The sequence below is a fragment of the Xenopus laevis genome, chromosome 1S, assembly GCF_017654675.1.
Source record: "Xenopus laevis strain J_2021 chromosome 1S, Xenopus_laevis_v10.1, whole genome shotgun sequence".
NCBI classification, from domain to species: domain Eukaryota; kingdom Metazoa; phylum Chordata; class Amphibia; order Anura; family Pipidae; genus Xenopus; species Xenopus laevis.
Genome location: NC_054372.1, coordinates 90,273,236 through 90,293,210, shown reverse-complemented (window position 1 = coordinate 90,293,210; position 19,975 = coordinate 90,273,236). Strand labels below are relative to the sequence as shown.

The window sequence follows — 19,975 nt, the reverse complement described above, 5'->3', positions numbered from 1 at the left end:
TGATATTACAAGGTTACATGCAAGTTGGTGGTGAAGCAGATTGACACTAAACCTGTTAGAATTAAGGTCATGTGGAACGTCTGAAATTAGGCCCTTCTTAATTGGGGGCACTTAACCAGTCATGAAACAAGGATGATAGGGCCTGTAGTAAGAGAATAAATGCATGAATAAAGTTCCTGGGAATGCCACATATGGGGTGTGGTTGGCCATTTGGTAGCCCCTATATGGACTGGCATTTTACAGGAGGCAATACACATGTTTTTTTTAAGCAACTAAAGCTTGCCTTCAAGCCAGGAATTAAAAAATAAAGCATTGGTTTATATACTGACAGTAAGATCAGCATAAAAACAATAGTTTATACCAGGGACGGATTGGGCCGGCGGGACGCCGGGGAAAAAACCCGGTGGGCACAAGGCTCTTGTGGGCCCCGCCGGGCCAGATCTGCTTCCCAGTGGCGCGTGACCCCTCTTTGTCGCGGCAAATCAAAAATTCACGCGTGCGCAAAAGTGTGATGCAGCGTGCATGCGCACTACCATGGCGCTTGCGCGAGTTCGCACTCGTTTGGCGATCATCATGGCTGATCAATTATCAGGCACAGGCAAATACCTAAGCTGACACTGATTTGCATTAAAGCACTGGATAGGCTATGAAAGAAAGCAAGGAGTTATGTTGAGAGTGCAGTTTACATCCCAGTTTGTCCGGTCATCCATTCATGTCACACCCTTTGATTGCTAGGATTTAACATTTTTGCTTTCTTGTAATTGGTATATTCCAGTAGCAGGCACGATGACATTTTTTCTCCCATACTAATTTCTTGGACAGGCTTGCCATTGGGGTGCCTTTTCAAGGAGGACCATGCTTGAAAAAAGACCGGTGTTGGTCTGAAACGTTGCTGGTGCCCAGGTCAGAAACCCATAATTCAATAAAGGCTTTTAAAGAAGATTACAGTATATTTTGAATGGTGCAGTCTAATATTTCCAAGGAGGTCACTTTCAGCCCCTCCAAAAAAACCTCTAGTACATGTTCATACGCATACTTATTCAGACCTCTTTATATACACACATACTGTACATTATCTATATACAGTATATACTGATACCTAACTAAACTATCTATAGATCTTGAGATCATTATAGCCTTGGATATTATACTTGTCCAAGAAGTCATCACTACTAGGTAGTTGTGAAAGTGACCATCTACATGGCGACATTACAACTGGTGCACCTGAGGTAGGATGTGTGCCTTAAGCTGGCCATAGACGCAAAGATCCGATCGTACGAATCAACGTACGATCGGACTTTCCCATCTCCCGACCCGCCACTAACCATTCAGATCAAAGTCTTACTATTCTGATCAAATAAAGTACAAAAGAACAGATCAGCCGATGTTCTACCTCAGCAATCGTACAATAGTTATGTCTGACAAAGCTAGTGACAGTCTCCCTCTGAAAATCGTACGATCGGCAATACATGCAGAGATATTATCGGCAGGCGACAGAAATTTTCTAACCTGTCCGATCGGCCAAACGACCGTTCTCCGCCGGACAAAAAATGTCGGGACTCTCCACACACGGTCGAAAATCATACGAATCCACGATTCGCACGACGAGGTTGCCCGTTGGACAGTCTAGACTTAGATTACACCAACAATTGCTGCAATCTCTGGCAAGAGAGACATGAATACAACAATTGAAGTTTAACTACTATAATTCAACACTAATACTGTGGACATAATTTGCAACAGGGCAGTTTTTGCAAAAAGGGAAAACAGCAGCAGAATTGCTGTTTCAGGGCACAGAGACCTACCGTTCACCCTGTGAATACAGCACAGATTATTGATGAAACCCAGCACAGTTCAGGATAAATTCAAAATATCAACGGGACATCTGCCATTGACTTCTACATGAACTAAGCAGGTTTGAGTTGGAGTACTTTTTTATTCAGACTTTAAAACACCATCAGGGTTCAATAAATCTCCAAAAATTCATGTTTTTTTCTACGAAAAAAATTGTGTTTTTCCCCTTTAAAAGTCCAACCAGAAAAAATCAGACTTTAATAAATAACCCCCTTAATTTTAGTGATCACATCTGGGTTATAGTAAAAAAGCTAAGAGCTATGTTTTGAGTTTGTATTTCCTACAAGCCAGGAATAGTTTGTGTCCCTTCTGCACCTACCTCCTCCTTCAAATCCCCTTCAGTTGCACATCCCCTTTTGCTTGGCTTCTGACCCATCAGAAAGTACTAGTGATTGGGTGGGAAATGCAGTGTACATTTGCACTGATGGACACAATTTTTTGCTTATAAATGAACATTGGGGTTTGTGTCTGCCATTGGTAAATGAGACCTACAGTATTTATTGCTGGTGTTTTAGCAATATGTAGATGTCATTGTTTCAGGTGTGCGACAACTGGAGCTATAGTTTAGCAATATCTGAAATATAGGCACTTGCCTTGCCTTGGTTTTGACTTGATTCTCTTTAGGGAGTAGCTAATTGTTGATTTCTGCGTGTATATTTAATAAGAGCATTATCAAGTAGGATATAGCAAATTATAATTCATATGAGATTCCCAATTCTGAGCTTTGAACTTTTGCTGCTACATACATAAGAGCTAAATGATTTTGCTTATGCGTTACAGTAATTGTCACTAATTACAAAGCAATGACAAGGTGAAATTTGTATAAATTAGACACTTGAATTTGAATCTGGTGTTGGTACTGAAGCTGCCTAAGTGCTCAAATTAATGCAGAATCACAAGTGACAGGCCATTTAAAGAAGCCATTTCTTCATATATTCATTTCATACTTACTGTATGCTTTAATGACACTGTTATATATAGAAATGTAGGAAAACTTGTCTTCATTTCTGGTTGGCACCTTTGTTTTTCAGTCCTACAACCAATGACATTTCCAAGGACACTACAATAAGTAAAAATATAAAACTGTTGCTGAATTCACCCAAAGGGTATGTAAAGCCCCTTATTGTTTAGCTTACTTTACAGAAATAGAACACTACCAATATTTCACTCCAGTCATTAGACCTATATATTGCTCTTCCCATAAATTTTTCTCACTGTCATGCCAATAAATATGCACTCTCTTCTTAAGGTATTTAAATAAATCTATTTCATGTATAAGTTATTTCATGTAAACATTTTATTATGTTTTTCTTATGGATATTAAGATATGTATGTACAGTATGTGTCACTTACATAGCATAACTTATACGCGGCGCTATACATAAATTACTTTGTTTTATCTCAACCATTTTTTTCTGCTGCAGACTATGTAGAGGAAAATTAAACAAGGAACATTTTTACAAGCCCAAGACTACCACTGTCCTATAGATTGCATAATGAACCCATTAGCTCATGTATTTAGGGATGCTCAAACTTGAACCTCCAATGCATATTAAAATGCATGAAAAAATGACCTTGTGTAAGCGCTCTTATTTTCTGCTAATTTAATGACCTCGCAATTCCTAATGCTTCTCAACTGCAGTTCACAGTATACTGAGCATGTGCAGTGTCACTGACATTCTAAAGATGACTTAAAGGAGAAATCAACCCCTTCGGCGCAAAAATCCCTCCCCCTCCTCTGCATAGGCCCCCCTTCCTCCCTTCTTCCCCACCGGCCTACCCCCCGGACAAATGCTCCTAACTTGTTAGTCACCCCTCCGTCCAGGTCCTCTCTTGCTGAGTTCACGGGTACCATCCATGTCCGATCGCTCTTCTTCCTGTATTTGGCGGCGCATGCACAGTAGGAGGTATTTGCCGGTTGGATCTACTGCGCATGCGCCGAAAGTCACAGAGTTTCAGAAAAAAGAAATCGGAAAGTTTGTGAAATTCGGGTCCACCAAACGCCGATCAGTACAGGAAGAAGATCACTCGGGCGAAGATGGCGCCCGAGAATTCAGCAAGAGAGAACCTGCACAGAGGGGTGACTAATAAGTTAGGGGCATTTGCCCGGGGGGGGAGAAGGGAAGGGGCCTATGCAGAGGAAGGGGAGGGATTTTAGCAGTGAAAGGGGTTGACTACTCCTTTAACAAGAGTAGAAGATGGGGAAGTGTTGTTGACAGTGATGTGAGATGACTTGCAGGAAGCATCCAAGCTCAGAGGTACCAGTTGTGGACTATAGTAGTGTCTCTGAAGCAAACAGATCCGTTTTACCAGTGCAAAGCAACATTACATAATATTTTCATTACTTTAAAACACTTTCATTTTCTGGGTGTTACTGTTCATTTAAGTCATACTGTTTTAGTATAATAGCTGGCTATGCTGGAATCATTCTGCTAGGTCAGGGTAATCAAGTCTCCGACTCACAAAATAAATATTACTTGGAAGAACCCACAAATGAAACAGCAGCATGATTGTTACTATTTACTGATAGGTTTCTGGGTTGGATTTTGACTAAGACACTGTCTGCATAAGGTTTTGGATATACTCCTATGCATAGGTTTTCTCCACAGTGAACATGGTATGCGAGTATATGTGGTATGGACCATGCTCCACTGGGGCAATGATTGATGATGATAAAAACCAATAGACATCCAAAAAAACTTTAACAACCAATACAGTTCAGTGAATTTTCTTCAAAATTCTATTTAGTATGCCTTTAATCCTGTTTAGGTTTATAGCATTGGACAACAGCTGTGATTTTGGGATGGACTGTAGGTAAGCAATCTGAGCATGACTGTTAAAATAACAGACCGATATTATAATCATCTCCATCTTTATTTTTATACAGTTCTAATTATACACTGAGAGGTACACAACATTTTTCAAGCACAGTGAGTCCCTGTTAGTTGTTTAGCTTCCAAACTATGTTTGGTGCCTGAGGCACAAGGGCAATCTACAGCAAGCTAAGTGATTCCAGCCGATTCAAATTCAGCTAGAATTGCAAAATGAATTATATATATTTTGGGTAGAAAGACTACAATAGGCAACAAAGTGAATATGATTGGTACTATGTGTGTTAATGGTTTTGGGGTCCTTTCAAGTTAAATGAAACTGTTAGTGCTAAATTAAATTTGGCATGTAATGCATTTTCTCAATCAGAGAATAAACCATAGCTGATTTTAAAATGACGGGACAGACACAAGTATGTAATCAAAAGTAAATGAATGAGTAGGTTAAACAGATCCATCAATATAAATTCCACAGCTGCACCTAAATCAGGAGTGTCCATACTTAACTAATGCAAGGTCTACTTTAAGTGGTGTTGTCCCATTATGATCTCCATCCATAAAAGCATGGTTAGCATTCTGTTCCAAGAAAAATATTACTTAAATGTTGATTTTTGAGAACATTTAAATTGTTATATTTAAACATTTATTTGTTATGTAATCTTAATGTAATAAATATCTAAATGAAAAGAAGGAAACAGGAGCTGTTTGTTGATCTACTGATCACCAGCTAAACATCTACTGGTAGATCCCGATCTACCTTTTGGACACCCCTGTCCTAAATCATGTAGTTGTAATTCTGTTTTCTCTCCTATGGACGTGAGGCAAATGCCACCATTTAACCACCATACATAAATGGGGTAAGCTCTGCTGTTGCAGAATAGCATGTGTGACTTGTTGAACTGCACAATAGCTGGCAGACAATTAGCAATTAAATTTGAATAGACTACTACAAGTTAGACTATGAAAGTACAGATAAGATTGGCTGCATTGGGTAAGTGCACTGGTTCATTTTAGTGCCTATGTTTATCAGCCCTAGTTTCTCCAAAGACCAGATTCTCATGAAACATGGTAGAATACATTAAATAGTTATACCTAGGCATCGCTATTACATTTAGAATATTTAAAACATGGTAGCACCCTGATTTTAGTTAATTTGTAGTGTAGTCCGAGTCAGAGGCACACTGGACCTCCGCATCAGGCCCCCCTCCACACACACACCGCTAGCCCCAGCCACAACCCCCATGTGAGCATTGAGTACCTTCTCTCTGTGTGCCCCCGATTGGGGCCTGGAGAGGGTTATGAGGAAGGTACTGTAGGTAGTGGGTCTGGTTTGGTGGGGCCAACCAGATTTTTTCCCCGTTCAGTTTGACCCTGAGTGTAGTATAGACTTCTCAACAGGCTACACACCCCATGTCTTTTGTCAACTCTTACAAATAAGTCTCATCCAGAGACCATCAAACATCTTATGACCATTATGTTCATTATTGCAGGGACTTCATGAATGCAATGCTATTTGCTTTCTGGGGAATATTTTCTACATATCAATTGGATATTTATTCTTGTGAGATTTGGAGGAACCACCAATTTGATCACTACTTTTTAATCACATTTTGCAAAAAAAATCAAATAGTTTGCTTTTATAGTTATGGGCTCTATTATCCGGAATGGTTTTTCTGTAATTAGGATCTATACCTTAAGTACAGTATTCTAAAAAACATTAAACAAACATTAAAAACATACACTAAGGGCTAAATATATATATATATATATATATATATATATATATATATATATAGATAGATATATATATAGATATATATATAGATATATATATAGATATATATATATATAGATATATATATATATATATATAGATATATATATAGATATATATATATATATATATATATATATATATATATAATAGTGCAGTTACAGCCTGTAACTGCACTTATCTAAATACAAAATTTTTCACTGAAACCCTTGGAGTTGCTGGTCATTTGAACAGTGTATGAATATTTTTTACCGTGCACCCGGTAATCGATGTGATACAGTGTGCCACCCAGATGAACATGGATATATATATATATATATATATATATATATATATATATATATATATATATATATATATGATATAAAGTGATGGCACTCACAGGATTTGATGGGACAACAACTGGAGATAAAAAAGAAAAAAGTTTATTGATCCAACGTTTCGGTCCCACACAAGGACCTTTTTAAAGGAAACCTTGAAAAAGGTCCTTGTGTGGGACCGAAACGTTGGATCAATAAACTTTTTTCTTTTTTATCTCCAGTTGTTGTCTCATCAAATCCTGTGAGTGCCATCACTTTATATCCTACATGAATTTCTGACGCATGGGCACCCAGGTCTCGTCCTCTTTTCAGGGTGTGCGGCCCTTAGCTGCTGCTTTTTATATATATATATATATATATATATATATATATATATATATATATATATATATATATATATATATATATATATAAATAAAAGTCCCACTAAACTAGAATCTACGATTGGACCTTATTTATTATTTAAAAAGCACGATTTAATCAGATCGAGTATAAACTTGTTAAAATCGGTCAAAAACCTGACTCGTTTGAATATTTCGGGCTTTTTCAGGAAAGCACAATTTTTTTCAGATTTTTGTTCGAAAAGACTGAAATAGAAAGATTATCAGGCTAATTTCTGTGCAGACCACAGCATCTTTCAAATAGGATAGGGAACTCTCCCATTGACTTATATGCAACCTCGGCAGGTCTGAGATGCTGGATTTTTGTATTCAAACTTTTCCCATCTTCAGGGTATAATACATTTTTAAAAAAAAGTTTTTTCCCCACTAAAAATTCCAATTTTATAGTAAAAAAAATCTTGATTTTTTTTTAGTTTTTGGCATTCGGACTTTAATAACCCACTAAATAAACCCATTTGGAATTATTTATTAAACTTACTATTGGTTATAGATACTGTTTTATTACTACAGAGGAAAAACAACAATTTAATAAAAATTCCAATCTTTGCTTAAAGGGGAAGGAAACCTAGTTGGCGCAAAAAACCTCCCCCCTCCCGTGTGTTGCCCACCCTCCCTCCTCCCCCCTGGCCTACCAGTCCCGCTGGGCAAATGCCCCTAACTTGTTACTCACCCTTCTGCGCAGGTCCAGTCCAGGGAGTTCACAAACGACATCTTCTTCCACGCGTTCTTCTTCCTGCTTTGAACTGCATTTTGGCGCATGCGCAGTAGGAGCATTTCGCCGGTACGGCTCTACTGCGCATGCGCCAAAAGTCACAAAGTACTTTTGTCGCATGTGCAGTAGATCGTACCGGCGAAATGCTCCTACTGCGCATGCGCCGGTCAAAGCAGGAAGAAGATCGCGTGGAAGACGATGTCGTCTGTGAACTCCCTGGACTGGACCTGCGCAGAAGGGTAAGTAACAAGTTAGGGGCATTTGCCTAGCGGGACGGTTAGGCCAGGGGGGAGGAGGGAGGGTGGGCAACACACGGGAGGGGGGGAGGATTTTTGCGCCAACTAGGTTTCCTTCCCCTTTAAAATGGACACTGCTAGAGCTGGGCTTCCTGTAACTTTCTGAATATTCGGTTTCCACATAAGAGAACCCATACCTGTGCTAAAAATGAAAGTATTGCAAATGTGAACAAATGCTGTTTCACTAAGTGAATAGTTGAACAGTGTCCATTTTTATACCAAGAGAACTGATGTCTATGTGCCTATCACCCTTAAAACATCTCTTGCAGAAGATTATGAAGATGATTTTAAATCATATACAGTATATGGAGAAACTGAAATGGTCTTTTGTCAGTTCTAACTTGTATAAGATCAATACACTGCAGGTGACATGGGGCGAAAGTTAAAATAGCTTTTAGTCTTGTATGACTTTAGTAACGTCTCCATTCTAGAGTTTGGGCTTCCACCCATGTACACTCAGCTGCAGAACACATAAAAGTTGCCCTTATACAGGTTATGAAATATGTCTCAAAATACAAAGTAATTGAACGTGTATTAAAACCCAACTACTTTGCAGAATGAAAAGTGATTAAATATATTAAGACTATATCCTGCATTGCAGAGATCAGATCTATCATAGGAGCTATTAATAATGCTCCACCTGACATAAGTTTTGCCCTTTGGCACCTAAGCAGCAGTAGTTTTCATTAAAACATTTTGTGCCTACCTTTACATATTTTGTAGCTGAAAGGTGGAAAATGAGTTATTCTCTCTTCTCCCACAACAATAAAAATATAAACCTGATAAATAATGTAGGGATATCAAATTTTTACTGCAACTCTTCCATGCACACGCAGTATCCATGCTGGACTTGCTATCCTCAACTGGACTTGCTTTGTTTTTTCCTTGAAGACATTTCACCAGTCATCCAACTGGCTTTCTCAATTCAGAATAACTTGTAAATCTTTCTTCGAGAATGTATATCCTCTGGAATGTTGCTCCAATCAGCATAATCTGTTTATCATAATCCACAATGATGTAATTAAGTTAGGTGTTGATTGTATTAAAATTCAATTTGAGTTCTTCAAAAAAATGTAATTTGATTTTCAAGATTTATCATACACTGGCCATTTAAGTAATTGAATTTGACTGTTCACCACCTAAAACCTGCTGAATTGCTGTTTAAGTCAATGGGAGATGTCCATGGATCAATTTGGAGTTGTTGGTAGCCTTCCTGACAATCGCATTTTTTTTGGTTAATAAAACTCAAATCGAGTTTTTAAAATTCAAATCGAATTTGATTTGAAGTTGATTTGAATTTAACCAACTGGTGCAGGCAGCCAAAGATGCAGGCAGTTTCCTGGGAGCAAGCGGTTCTCCCTCCACAGGCAGCTGAGCGCTGAGGTGTCACCCGGCTGACTGAGAAGAGAACCTGGCAGAGCGACTTCAGGAAAAACTCAGGTTCCGGTTGAGAGAAGCAGTCCTGATTCCGGATCTCTGTCCCCATGCCCTCCCGGTTGCAAACAGTTGATCCCAGTATCTCCACAGCATAGTGCGAGGGAAAGGACAGGGGGAGACTTACGGCCAGTCTGGAGCTGCCTCAGTGCAGCAGTGCAGCGAGTCGCGATCCAATTTTGATGTCACTTCACATGCTGTCAGTAGAATATTGGAGCTAGCCAGGGAGGACAAATCGAGCGCTGCAGGAAGGATGGTCGCCTTTTCGCTGTTTCTGAAGAGGACAGGAAGTGGAGTTTCTGTAAGTTATTTCTTAATAAAGGCTTTGCTATTTTAAATTTTAATTTGTGTTGGTGTTATTTTTTCGTTATGTACTAACGAATTTTTGAAAAAAAAAATTTGATGTTACTGGTCCTTTAATTGATTTGAGTTTGATTCAATTTTCAGGGTGATCCAATTCACCAGAGTTTAAAAAATTCTATATACACTTGAGCCTCATGCAAGACGTATTACTACACATACCACACAAATCAGTCAAAATCTCACAGATAATTATATTATTATGCCCCGTTGCTATTAAAAATATGCACTAAGCCCCAACCTGACACCAATGGAGACTCTCCCCGCTCTGGCTAAACAATGTAGAGGTAGAGGGAACTTCTTGCACTGAATACTTGGCATACTGGGAGACAACCAAAGACATGGCTCATAGTAATGTAGTATGGGAGGCCTCTAAGGTGGTTGCCCGTGGCTCCTTAATCTCGCCGATTGCGAGAACACGCATAATCGCTAAACAAGCACTGAAGCAGCAGGAAAAGTACTACATGCAGAAAAAATCTGCAAAAAATCTGTGAAAAAGGTGATGTAGTGAGCCATCAATCTCTAATCCTTCCTCAAAGAAACCTGGAATTGGCACAAACCACCTCCACTCGCAAGAAACTATTATATGCCAGTCAGAGGTCATTTGAGCAAGGGGACAAAAATGGGAAGACCCTTGCCTACTTGGCTAAATAATACAATCCCCCCACAATAATTGCTAGATCCAAAGATGTGCAGGGCAGGTATGCATTTGACTATGGAAGATATTGCTGAAATCTATGCCGCACACTATAAAGACCTCTATATCATAGGTATCTCCTACAAACAAGCAGAACTAGAGCAATTCCTGCAGGAAATCAAGTTCCCCAAACTAAGCCAAGCCAAGTCTTCTTAGTGAAGATCTGATGCCCAAACTGCACGCTACACTGGTAGGAATGAAAGAAATCTCCCACAATCCGTTTACTCCGCTATTATAATACTCATACTCAAAGAAGGTATAGACCTAGAATTATGTGACTCTTACCGACCTGTATCCCTAATCAATACACATGTAAAAATATTGGCAAAAATCGTGTCCCAAAGATTGAATAAAGTAATAACCACAGTAATACATCCAGACCAACCCGGCTTTATGCCCAACAAAAGTACGGCAATCAATTTGAAAAGAATATACTCCCATCTCCAAATTTAACATGTGAATGCTGGAACTAGAAATATTGCTTCACTAGATGCAACCGAAGCACTGTTGAGTGGCCATACTTGTGGAAGGTGCTGTCCCCTCTTCTCCTTTGCTATTTGCTCTAGCAATAGAGCCATTAGCCATGATGATCCAGCAGTCCCCCAGGGTGATAGGACTTAAATATGGGAGGTTGGAAGAGAAGATAGCCCTATATGCTGATGATGTTCTTTTATTTCTAGCAGACTCCATGACTCCCTGCATAACGCACTAAACTTGGCAGGTCAAGTCAATGGGTAAGTTCAGTGGACTTATAATAAACAAAGAGAAGTCCACTCTTTTTTTCTCCTGATGTTCCTCCCATTGGCTTCTGGTGTATGTCCTAATTTAAACTCCTGCTGCTTGTGATTTACTACTACACTGTGAATATGCAATCTTGACTTTGTATGGTTATAGCAATGCAAGTTTATATGTATGTATTGTTGTGTTGAGAAAATGTTAAATAAAAACCTTTTAAAAAAAAAAATGAATTATGATGATGATAATAATTATCCATCTAGGGCAGGGGTGGCCAAAAGGTAGATTGGGATCTACCAGTAGCTGTTGATCAGTAGATTTTAAGACATTGTCAACAAAAAGCTTGTCTAAATCTCCCTCCTGTTTCATTCTTTTCATTCAGATTTTTATAATGTTACTGTTACAATGTCAAATGAGGTTTTTTGCATTCCTCTGGATCAACTAGCAGTTAGGCAGGTTAAAATGTAGTTAAAAGGTTGAATTTGAGAAACGTCTTTTTTTCAACCTAACTAACTATGTTACTATGTTACATGAGACATAGTTGTTTGTAAAATATAGCAATATACATTTTCTCATAAATCAATTAAGTAATATTTTCCATGGAACATAATGCTAACAATATTTTATGGATGTAGATCATAATGGGACAACATCACTAAAAGTATGTTACCTCATATTAGTAAAGTATGGGCACTCCTGATCTAGGGTGTAGATCAGAGCAAGCAGCAACACCGTCTTCAAAACGTAAATCAGCCATTGGAAAAAATGCTTGTTGCTGGAGCATACCAAAGCTAGTATTAGTTTTTTTAAAAAAATTTTCCTGATCGTCAGGAAAGTTTTTATAATGGGAAAACTGCTGTGAATCCTTCTGGATTTAGATATTTCATAAATCAGAATTAGGCCCTTGCATCATGGGGACAAATGCAGGGCCGGATTTGTGGAGAGGCAACCAATGCCCGGGCCCAGGGCGGCATGTTGCCCAACCACACCCACATTGGTTTAGAAACACTGGGGATGCGCAGGAGATACTATAGTTTTTTAAATTTCCCGTGCTCCAATCCTCATTGCTCTGGTCCAGATGAAAATTTGAGTGAATAAAAGGGAGGGGACAGGGACGACGAACGACAGTGGGCCTAGGGGCTCCCGCTATTTAAATCTGGCCCTGGACAAATGACAACTCATCTCCTGCAGATACAGCAATCTAAACATTTGTTCCAACTTCATAATATGTGCAGAAACTGAAAGTTTTGTTATTCTGCCAGCTTTTACTAGCCGTTTTAAAGTGAATATTAATTGAGCTGTCGCTGTTTGATAAGTGTCTTGTGTTTAAAAATAAACAGCTACAGTCAAGAGTTTACACAGCGGAATTGCAAAAAATAAACTTTAATGTGTGTGTGTGTGTGTGTGTGTGTGTATATATATATATATATATATATATATATATAGTTAGTGAGGACTGAACTAATAAATAAGTTCTAAGCTGCGCATCAGCATCTTTTCACACTAGGTGTGTGTGTGTGTGTGTGTGTTTGTGTATACACACACATACACACACACACACATTATATATATATCGAAGTAAAAATCGTTCGATCGAACGATAAAATCCTTCGAATCGATCGATTTTAAGCAATCGATCGAAGGATTTTTCTTCGATCAAAAAAAGGTTAGGAAAGTGCTGGGGAAGGTCCCCATAGGCTAACATTGTACCTCTGTAGGTTTAAACTGCCGAAGTATGTAGTCAAAGTTTTTTTTAAAGAGACAGTACTTCGACTATTGAATAGTCGAAAGATTTATACTTAGAATCGTTCCAATCGAAGTTGAAGGTCGTAGTAGCCTTTTCGATGGTCGAAGTACCCAAAAAAATACTTTGAAATTCGAAGTTTTTTTCATTCGAATCCTTCACTCGAGCTTAGTAAATGTGCCCCTATGTGTTCACACACATGATATGAGAAAAATACATAAAACACTTAAAAAAAAAAAATATTAAAATAGCATAACAGAAATCATTTTCATTTTACATTGAGACTATCTTTTTATTTTCAGCATCAACTCCTCCAAACATGGTGGATAGACCCTGCCTCAGGCTTAAAGTTTACGTACGTCCAACAAGTAAGTGCCATAGTGTCAATAAAAATACAGAAACTGCTTTATATGGTTAAAAAATTATCAAGACAAAATTGAAACGGCACACTGATTTGTGTTTAAATGTGATACTTGACATTCAACTTAGAGTCACATTTTTTTCCAAATGGTTAATGCCCTGTTCCCCTTTTCTGGATAATCTTTAACTTATTGGATCTCTATACCTTAATTCTGCTAAAAAAAATTGTAAACATTTAATAAACCGAGTAGGATGGTTTTCCAACCAATATGGATTCATGAAGGGCACTGTTTTATTCTTATAGAGGAAAAAAAATGAGAATTATTGTCTTAAAGAATAATTAAACCTTTATCTTTTTCCTCTCTCTCTCTCTCTCTCTCAAATTACTGCACGCGGTGTGCACACAGTTTTAAAAAGTGGGCACAAAAATTGAAAACACTCAGGCTGACACATTTTACAGGTTAAAAAGGCACAGCCCTAAGTTATTAACCACAAGTTAACCATCATATAGCTATATACAGTATTTTGCAAACATTATAAACTTTATAGTATACCAACTGGATCTCCCAGTCCCTAAAATATCGTAAACCATGAGGCTAGCCACCTTTCCTTTAACCCATCTACTTTTAACAGTGGCTGATATCCGCAACCGCTAGCCTCAGAACTAAACCACTTTTGCCAATGGTTCAGACTATAAATTCAACACAATCCTCACTACCATCACCCCCCACTAAGGAAAAGAGGGAGGATTGGGGCTGCAAAGGTAAAATGTCAACTGACTCCTCCTGTTCTATCTCTTTCATTCTCTTCCTAATGCCTCCAACCATTCATTTTCTACACTACATTTCTCACAACTCCTTGCAAATTAACACCTTTCAGCTCCCTTCCTAGCCCTGTCATGGCCCTGTGTCCTTCAATTCCTTATGGTCTCCTGGGGCACCCTATAATACAGTTGGTGGAACAAAGAGCTGATTTATTAGCATAGTTTTCCAAATTCTTTCTCCCTGTGTGATATAAGTATTGTGGAGACAGGATTCAGATAGATGATAGTACAGGTGTACTCAGCACTGCTGCAGTAATACATACCATTTTTCCATAAATCAGGATGGTGTTTGAAAGCTCAGAGCAGTCGAAAATGTTCTAAATAACTAATATAGATATGAAAATGTGTTTTTTATTTTAAAAAAATGTTCCTGATCGTCAGGAAAGTTTTTATAATAGGAAAACATTTTGAACTGCTGTGAATCCTTCTGGATTTAGATATTTCATAAATCAGCACCATATTTTTAGATTTTGGTTCTGGGGATACATTTGAAGATTCACACTCTAACCACTTCAAACCATTGGCTTTGAATTGCATTAGCATGAGAACTGTATTTATTAGTAAAATTATATGCTATCAATAAAAAAAGGAAAATGCACAAAATTTGCCTACTGTTAGGCTACATACACGCTCCAGCACAATGTATTTGTCTAGAGGGATGTTCCATTTGATCTAAACAAATATGTTCTTTTTTTGTTATTTTTGCCTCAGATGATTCTCTCTATGAGTCTCCAGAGCCTATCTTCACCAGCAATAATTCGGGCCTAAACCTCAGGGTTCCTCACCCCAGCCTTGGATTTCTCCTGTTTTGGACTATCATTGTCTTGTAGCTGTTGGGTCACATATGACCACGATATCAACCTAGACTAGAAGGGAAAAGAAGATGCAATGAAGAGACTCCCTTTGAAGATATTAATTCAGTGCAAGAGGACTCAGATTATGAACATCTAATCCTGTACAGGATGATCAATCTGCATTTCTGCTACCATTGATGTAAGAGCAAGCACGATGGTTAAATTAAGGCCCCTGGTTCAAGTGGGGTGTGCTGGAATTTAGAAAATTCCAGCAACTGGCTTTTTACATTTTTCCAGATACCAAATGTATAGTCTTTTTATTTTGTATTTTTATTGCTTTTCCCGCACTTGACCCAGTAGAACAAGATAATTGTAACGTTTTTTTTTCTTACAGCCTATAAAATGCGTTCCAGCTTTTTCCATTTACACGTGACACTTTTATCCTTTCTGTAATATTACTTTACACTTTCCCCTGCAAAATGCTTTGCACTCCTGTGGAATGGGATGTGGCGCTGGGATTAACAGATAGAGAAAACAAGATCAGTATTTTTATATATGATCCTCTGTGAGCAATTTTGAGTCCATTGTTTTGGACAGTTGGTCAGCAAAATCAGGCATTTAAAGATCTGAAATATATTTTCCCTTGTAGCATTTCATTTGTCATCTTGGTCTACTACTGCTAAATAATTAATAACTATCACTACAGTGTATCAATTTATTAAGCTCTTAATCAATGAAACATACCATGTAAAGAATATTGATTCCAAGTTCAGATTCTCTTTTTTTTCTCCCTACAAAGTATTCGTTCTTAGGATCCTGTACAAATTTCCTGAGATATTGACAAGAGTATAGTCATTTAGAATGCAAAAGGCGTTTTTATATTCACTATAGGTATTCTGAGCAAAGAGGAAGCATACATTTCTGGAATGCTGTAATGGTCCATTGTAACAGAGGTTGTTCTGCATATTATTAATTCATTCTCTGTCAGATGGGTGTGGGAATATATGAACTGGAAAGTTCAGAAATGCAGTCTGTGAGCCATTATACCTGATTTTTGTTTTTTATTAAAAAACAAAAAAAATACATGAAACAATATTTTTTTCTTGTTCTTTTAGATTTCAATAAGACTCTAATATGCTGGATAACTTGTGGGCGTCTAGAAGAAACAGAATGCATTAGTGCCAATTTCATAGATGTTCCAAAAAAAAAAAAAAAAATCCTCCAAAGGTGCTGCAAAAATATGAAAGTAACTGCCTATGAATGTATTAAATAAAAAGGCAAATGTGTCATAGGCCTCTGTACTTGTACTCATTGTTTACCAGTTTTGCTCATCAGTAACTGTGACTGTCAGCTCAGTGTCATTTCTGGTGCCTCTCCTTTGGGGCTGGTTTCACTCATTCAATCAATCATTTCTGACTTGCACTTCAGCTCTCTATGCTGCATTGACCACTTGAGTCTATGAATCAATCACAATCTGAACCAGAGATAGTGATCTAGTATGCTTCAGACTGTTGCTGAAGTACACTTCCCAGCAACCCCAGAGAACCAAAATCTGTAGGAAGGGTTTCTGGGTACTGAAGTCCAACAACAGCTGGAGGTTTACAGGTGGGTAATCCTTGATCTCCACTATTTACCAGAGCTCCAGTGGCCAATACAGACTGGCAGTTTGCCTGTTATAATCTACTTATGTGGTTCTCGTCTCTCACTGCTGATTATCTGCCTGCAATAGGGGCAAGTCCCAGACATTTCATCCATGTGTGTAAATAGAGCCAGCAGATAAACTGTGATTTTCTATGTATTGCAGACAATGAATTTTATGGAAGTTGTATGATTTATAGACTAGGAAGCAAAATCTTGCAATAAAATACATTTTATCCATTCTCGTTTTCGCTGCTGTTGCCTGGGGTAATTTTTTCCCCGCTTCAAACTACTATAATATTAAATGCAGATCTGAACAATGTTCCACTGTTATGTAAACTTGTTGGGATTTATGATTCTGAAAGAATACATTGCAAGAGTGAAACACATTTATGAATATTTGTAGCACTATCTTTTTTTTCATATCAGGCCATGGCCAGCTACATGAAACAGAATCACAATGACGAAGGGCAAATTTAATAAAGGACAGGTTTTAGAGAGCACAGCAAGATTTATTAAAGGGATAGCAGTGTCACAAAATTACTCTCATATCATCCCATCTAATTTTTTTGCTCACATTTTAAGTGTTCTGTTATAATTTACATATTTATATATTTTTTTTGTATTTCTATTTTTTTTTCTTGCTTTCTAGAGTTTTTTTTATTTTCTAGTAATTGATTAATTCTGCTGAATTAGCAAGGCACCACTTTTATTTCTTGCTTTCTAATACCTGTATTAGGCAAAGGTCTCCCAAGCAGAATTCAAAGTTGTAATTTATCCAGCTCTTTATTTTGCGAGCCATCTACACACCATGCCTTAAAGCAAGACAGGATTGATGTTTGATACAAAGGAAATAGCCACCAGTACTTGGAAATATATTTCCTTACTAGCATTAAAGGGACCTCCCTATAATAACAGCTTTTTTGCATAATGAAAGAAAATGTATTCTAAGCAACAGGACTAGGAAGGACAGGAAGTGAGGACAGTGTCACAGGATGCAGAAGTTACCATCTAGATTAGGCAGGAATAGCAGATATCACAGCAATCAATCACTGTTCAAATCAGCATCACTCCCACCCATCCCTTGAAGTTCTTTTGGATTGCTGATTGGGGTTTTTTAGAAGGTTGCTTATGGTTTTTGCTGGTTCAGGATTGTAAGTAATTTCTGAAGCTAAGCAAGCGTTGATTTTGACCGACGTTGATACAGGTTTGCTGGGGATGATGGCGTTGATAGTCTTGCAAGATTCTAACAGTTGGGGTTGGGTGGCATATCAGATAGCCCAGGAAGATGCATGGTGGTTATTCTGGCAAGCATTCCTTTAGATCTGTTATGGGTTTTAACCATTGATTATAAGGCTACAATGTTCCTGTCTGTTAATGAAAAATGTGGCCTTCTTCAGTCATAAACTGAATGTTCTTTGTATTCTGGGCAAAAGGTAAAGGGAGCAAATTGTAGTGAAATAAGTGAATTGTTGTTTATTTTAGCCCATGTACATACAAGGGCAATGTTTCAGACCCTACTGGGCACTTTATCAAGAGGTCCAGTGGTTTTTTTCAACATTGTATGCTGGACCTGTTGGGCAGGAAAGGGTCATACAGATTAAGCACCTGATAACCTGAACGTGGTTGTATTTGAAGGGTTGAGCACTCCAAATACTGTGTAATATAAACTGTCAGACAGGTACAACTTGCAATTGCATTATATATATATAAATACCATTAAAAACAATGTTAATGCATATTGAAGAGTAGCTTAGAATTACATTTTCTTTCATTATGTCCACCAGATGCCTTATGCAAATCCATGCCCCTCTTTCAGTTGCAGAGTAAAGCCAGATAGTAAATGATGTTTTTGTGGGTAAATATTTACTATTGTCGAACTGAACGCAGCAAAAAAAAAAAACATGTCATCATTAGTTTATATGTATTATTAGGCGGGGAAGGTAAATATCCTCTTTAAAGGTAACCCTTATTTGCTTATACAGGTCTCTATGTAAAACAGAATGTTATGTGACACCCACTGTAACATCCAATTTGGGATACGTTAAATTAATAATTATGTAAATAATGAAGGAACTAAAAGTCAAATTAATGGCAAGTCATTAACTGCACAGATTAAAATGATCAAATTCTAAGTCATTATTTAAAATGTTGCTTTATTATAGCTCTCCAGCTAGCTATACTGTCATCCTGCTCTTTGGTATCCAGAAATACCAATACAGTTAATATATTTAAGGATTGAGAGTTTTACAACCTAACTTTTTCTCAGCTGCAAACAACCAACTCATGAAGTCAATCACTGGCAGATCTGACCTGCTCTATCGAGCTGATTCCAGTTAGTCGGCAGTTTGCAATTTGACAAACAGCATGGTTGAATGCTTGCAGGATGAAACATTATGGGTTAACGAAGCACACTATTATTGCATTTATATCAATGAGAAATAAACAATTCAATCTATTTGATTAAGCAACCAATATAATTTTTGTACGTTTACAGCTTTAAAATGATCATTCTTCTGGCTTTTTAAGGATCAGAGGAGCATAAATATGGGGGCTACTAACACTATAGTAAGTAAGTAATGAAAAATTCTCAGGTAGAGGAAATACATTCTAGTGCATATGACACAGCATAAGGTATGACACTCATTGAAGGATAAAATGCAGGTAGTTATAATTTTCATTTTACAATCAGGGAGCTAGTCATTAAAAGTAATAAATTTCCCGGATGTCCTAATTCCATAACTTCTGGAATTAACTAAATACCAAATTTAACTTAAAACACTAAATCAAAAACAAAATCATATATGACTTCTAATCTGCATTATAAGATTAGCGCAAATGACAAAATTACCATCTCTGAACTAGAATTTGCTGTCTCCACTTATCCAATAATTATAGTTATATAACGTTAAAGGACACCTATCATCGAAAAACTAAGAAACAGTCATATAGAGCCCATACTTCAGTTGGGGAAACAATACTATTTTTGCCGAAAAAAAACAGCCCCACGTAAGCCACCTTCTGCAAGTCAGATGGTCAAGTGATTAACCATAATAGTTCTCTTTTCATACCCCTTGCCCAATGGCACAGGCCCCAAAGCCATGGCAAGCATTCCTCCAGGCTGTGACAAATATAGCAACCCAAACCATACAGCCCCTCATTACTAGTGATGAGCGAATCTGTCCCGTTTCGCAAAAAAACTATT

The 19,975-nt window shown here is 37.7% G+C and overlaps 1 protein-coding gene across 1 annotated transcript in view; it reads left to right on the top strand.

The window, feature by feature from the left end:
- The window catches only part of efna2.S (ephrin A2 S homeolog), a 123,279-nt gene extending 106,268 nt beyond the window's left edge, over positions 1-17,011 (top strand). The window contains exons 3-4 of the mRNA XM_018243603.2: positions 13,458-13,523; positions 15,050-17,011. Of these exons, the coding sequence (XP_018099092.2) occupies positions 13,458-13,523; positions 15,050-15,168 (185 nt within the window). The 3' untranslated portion in view covers positions 15,169-17,011. The remainder of the gene's footprint in view (positions 1-13,457; positions 13,524-15,049) is intronic.
- Positions 17,012-19,975: the final 2,964 nt, after the last annotated feature.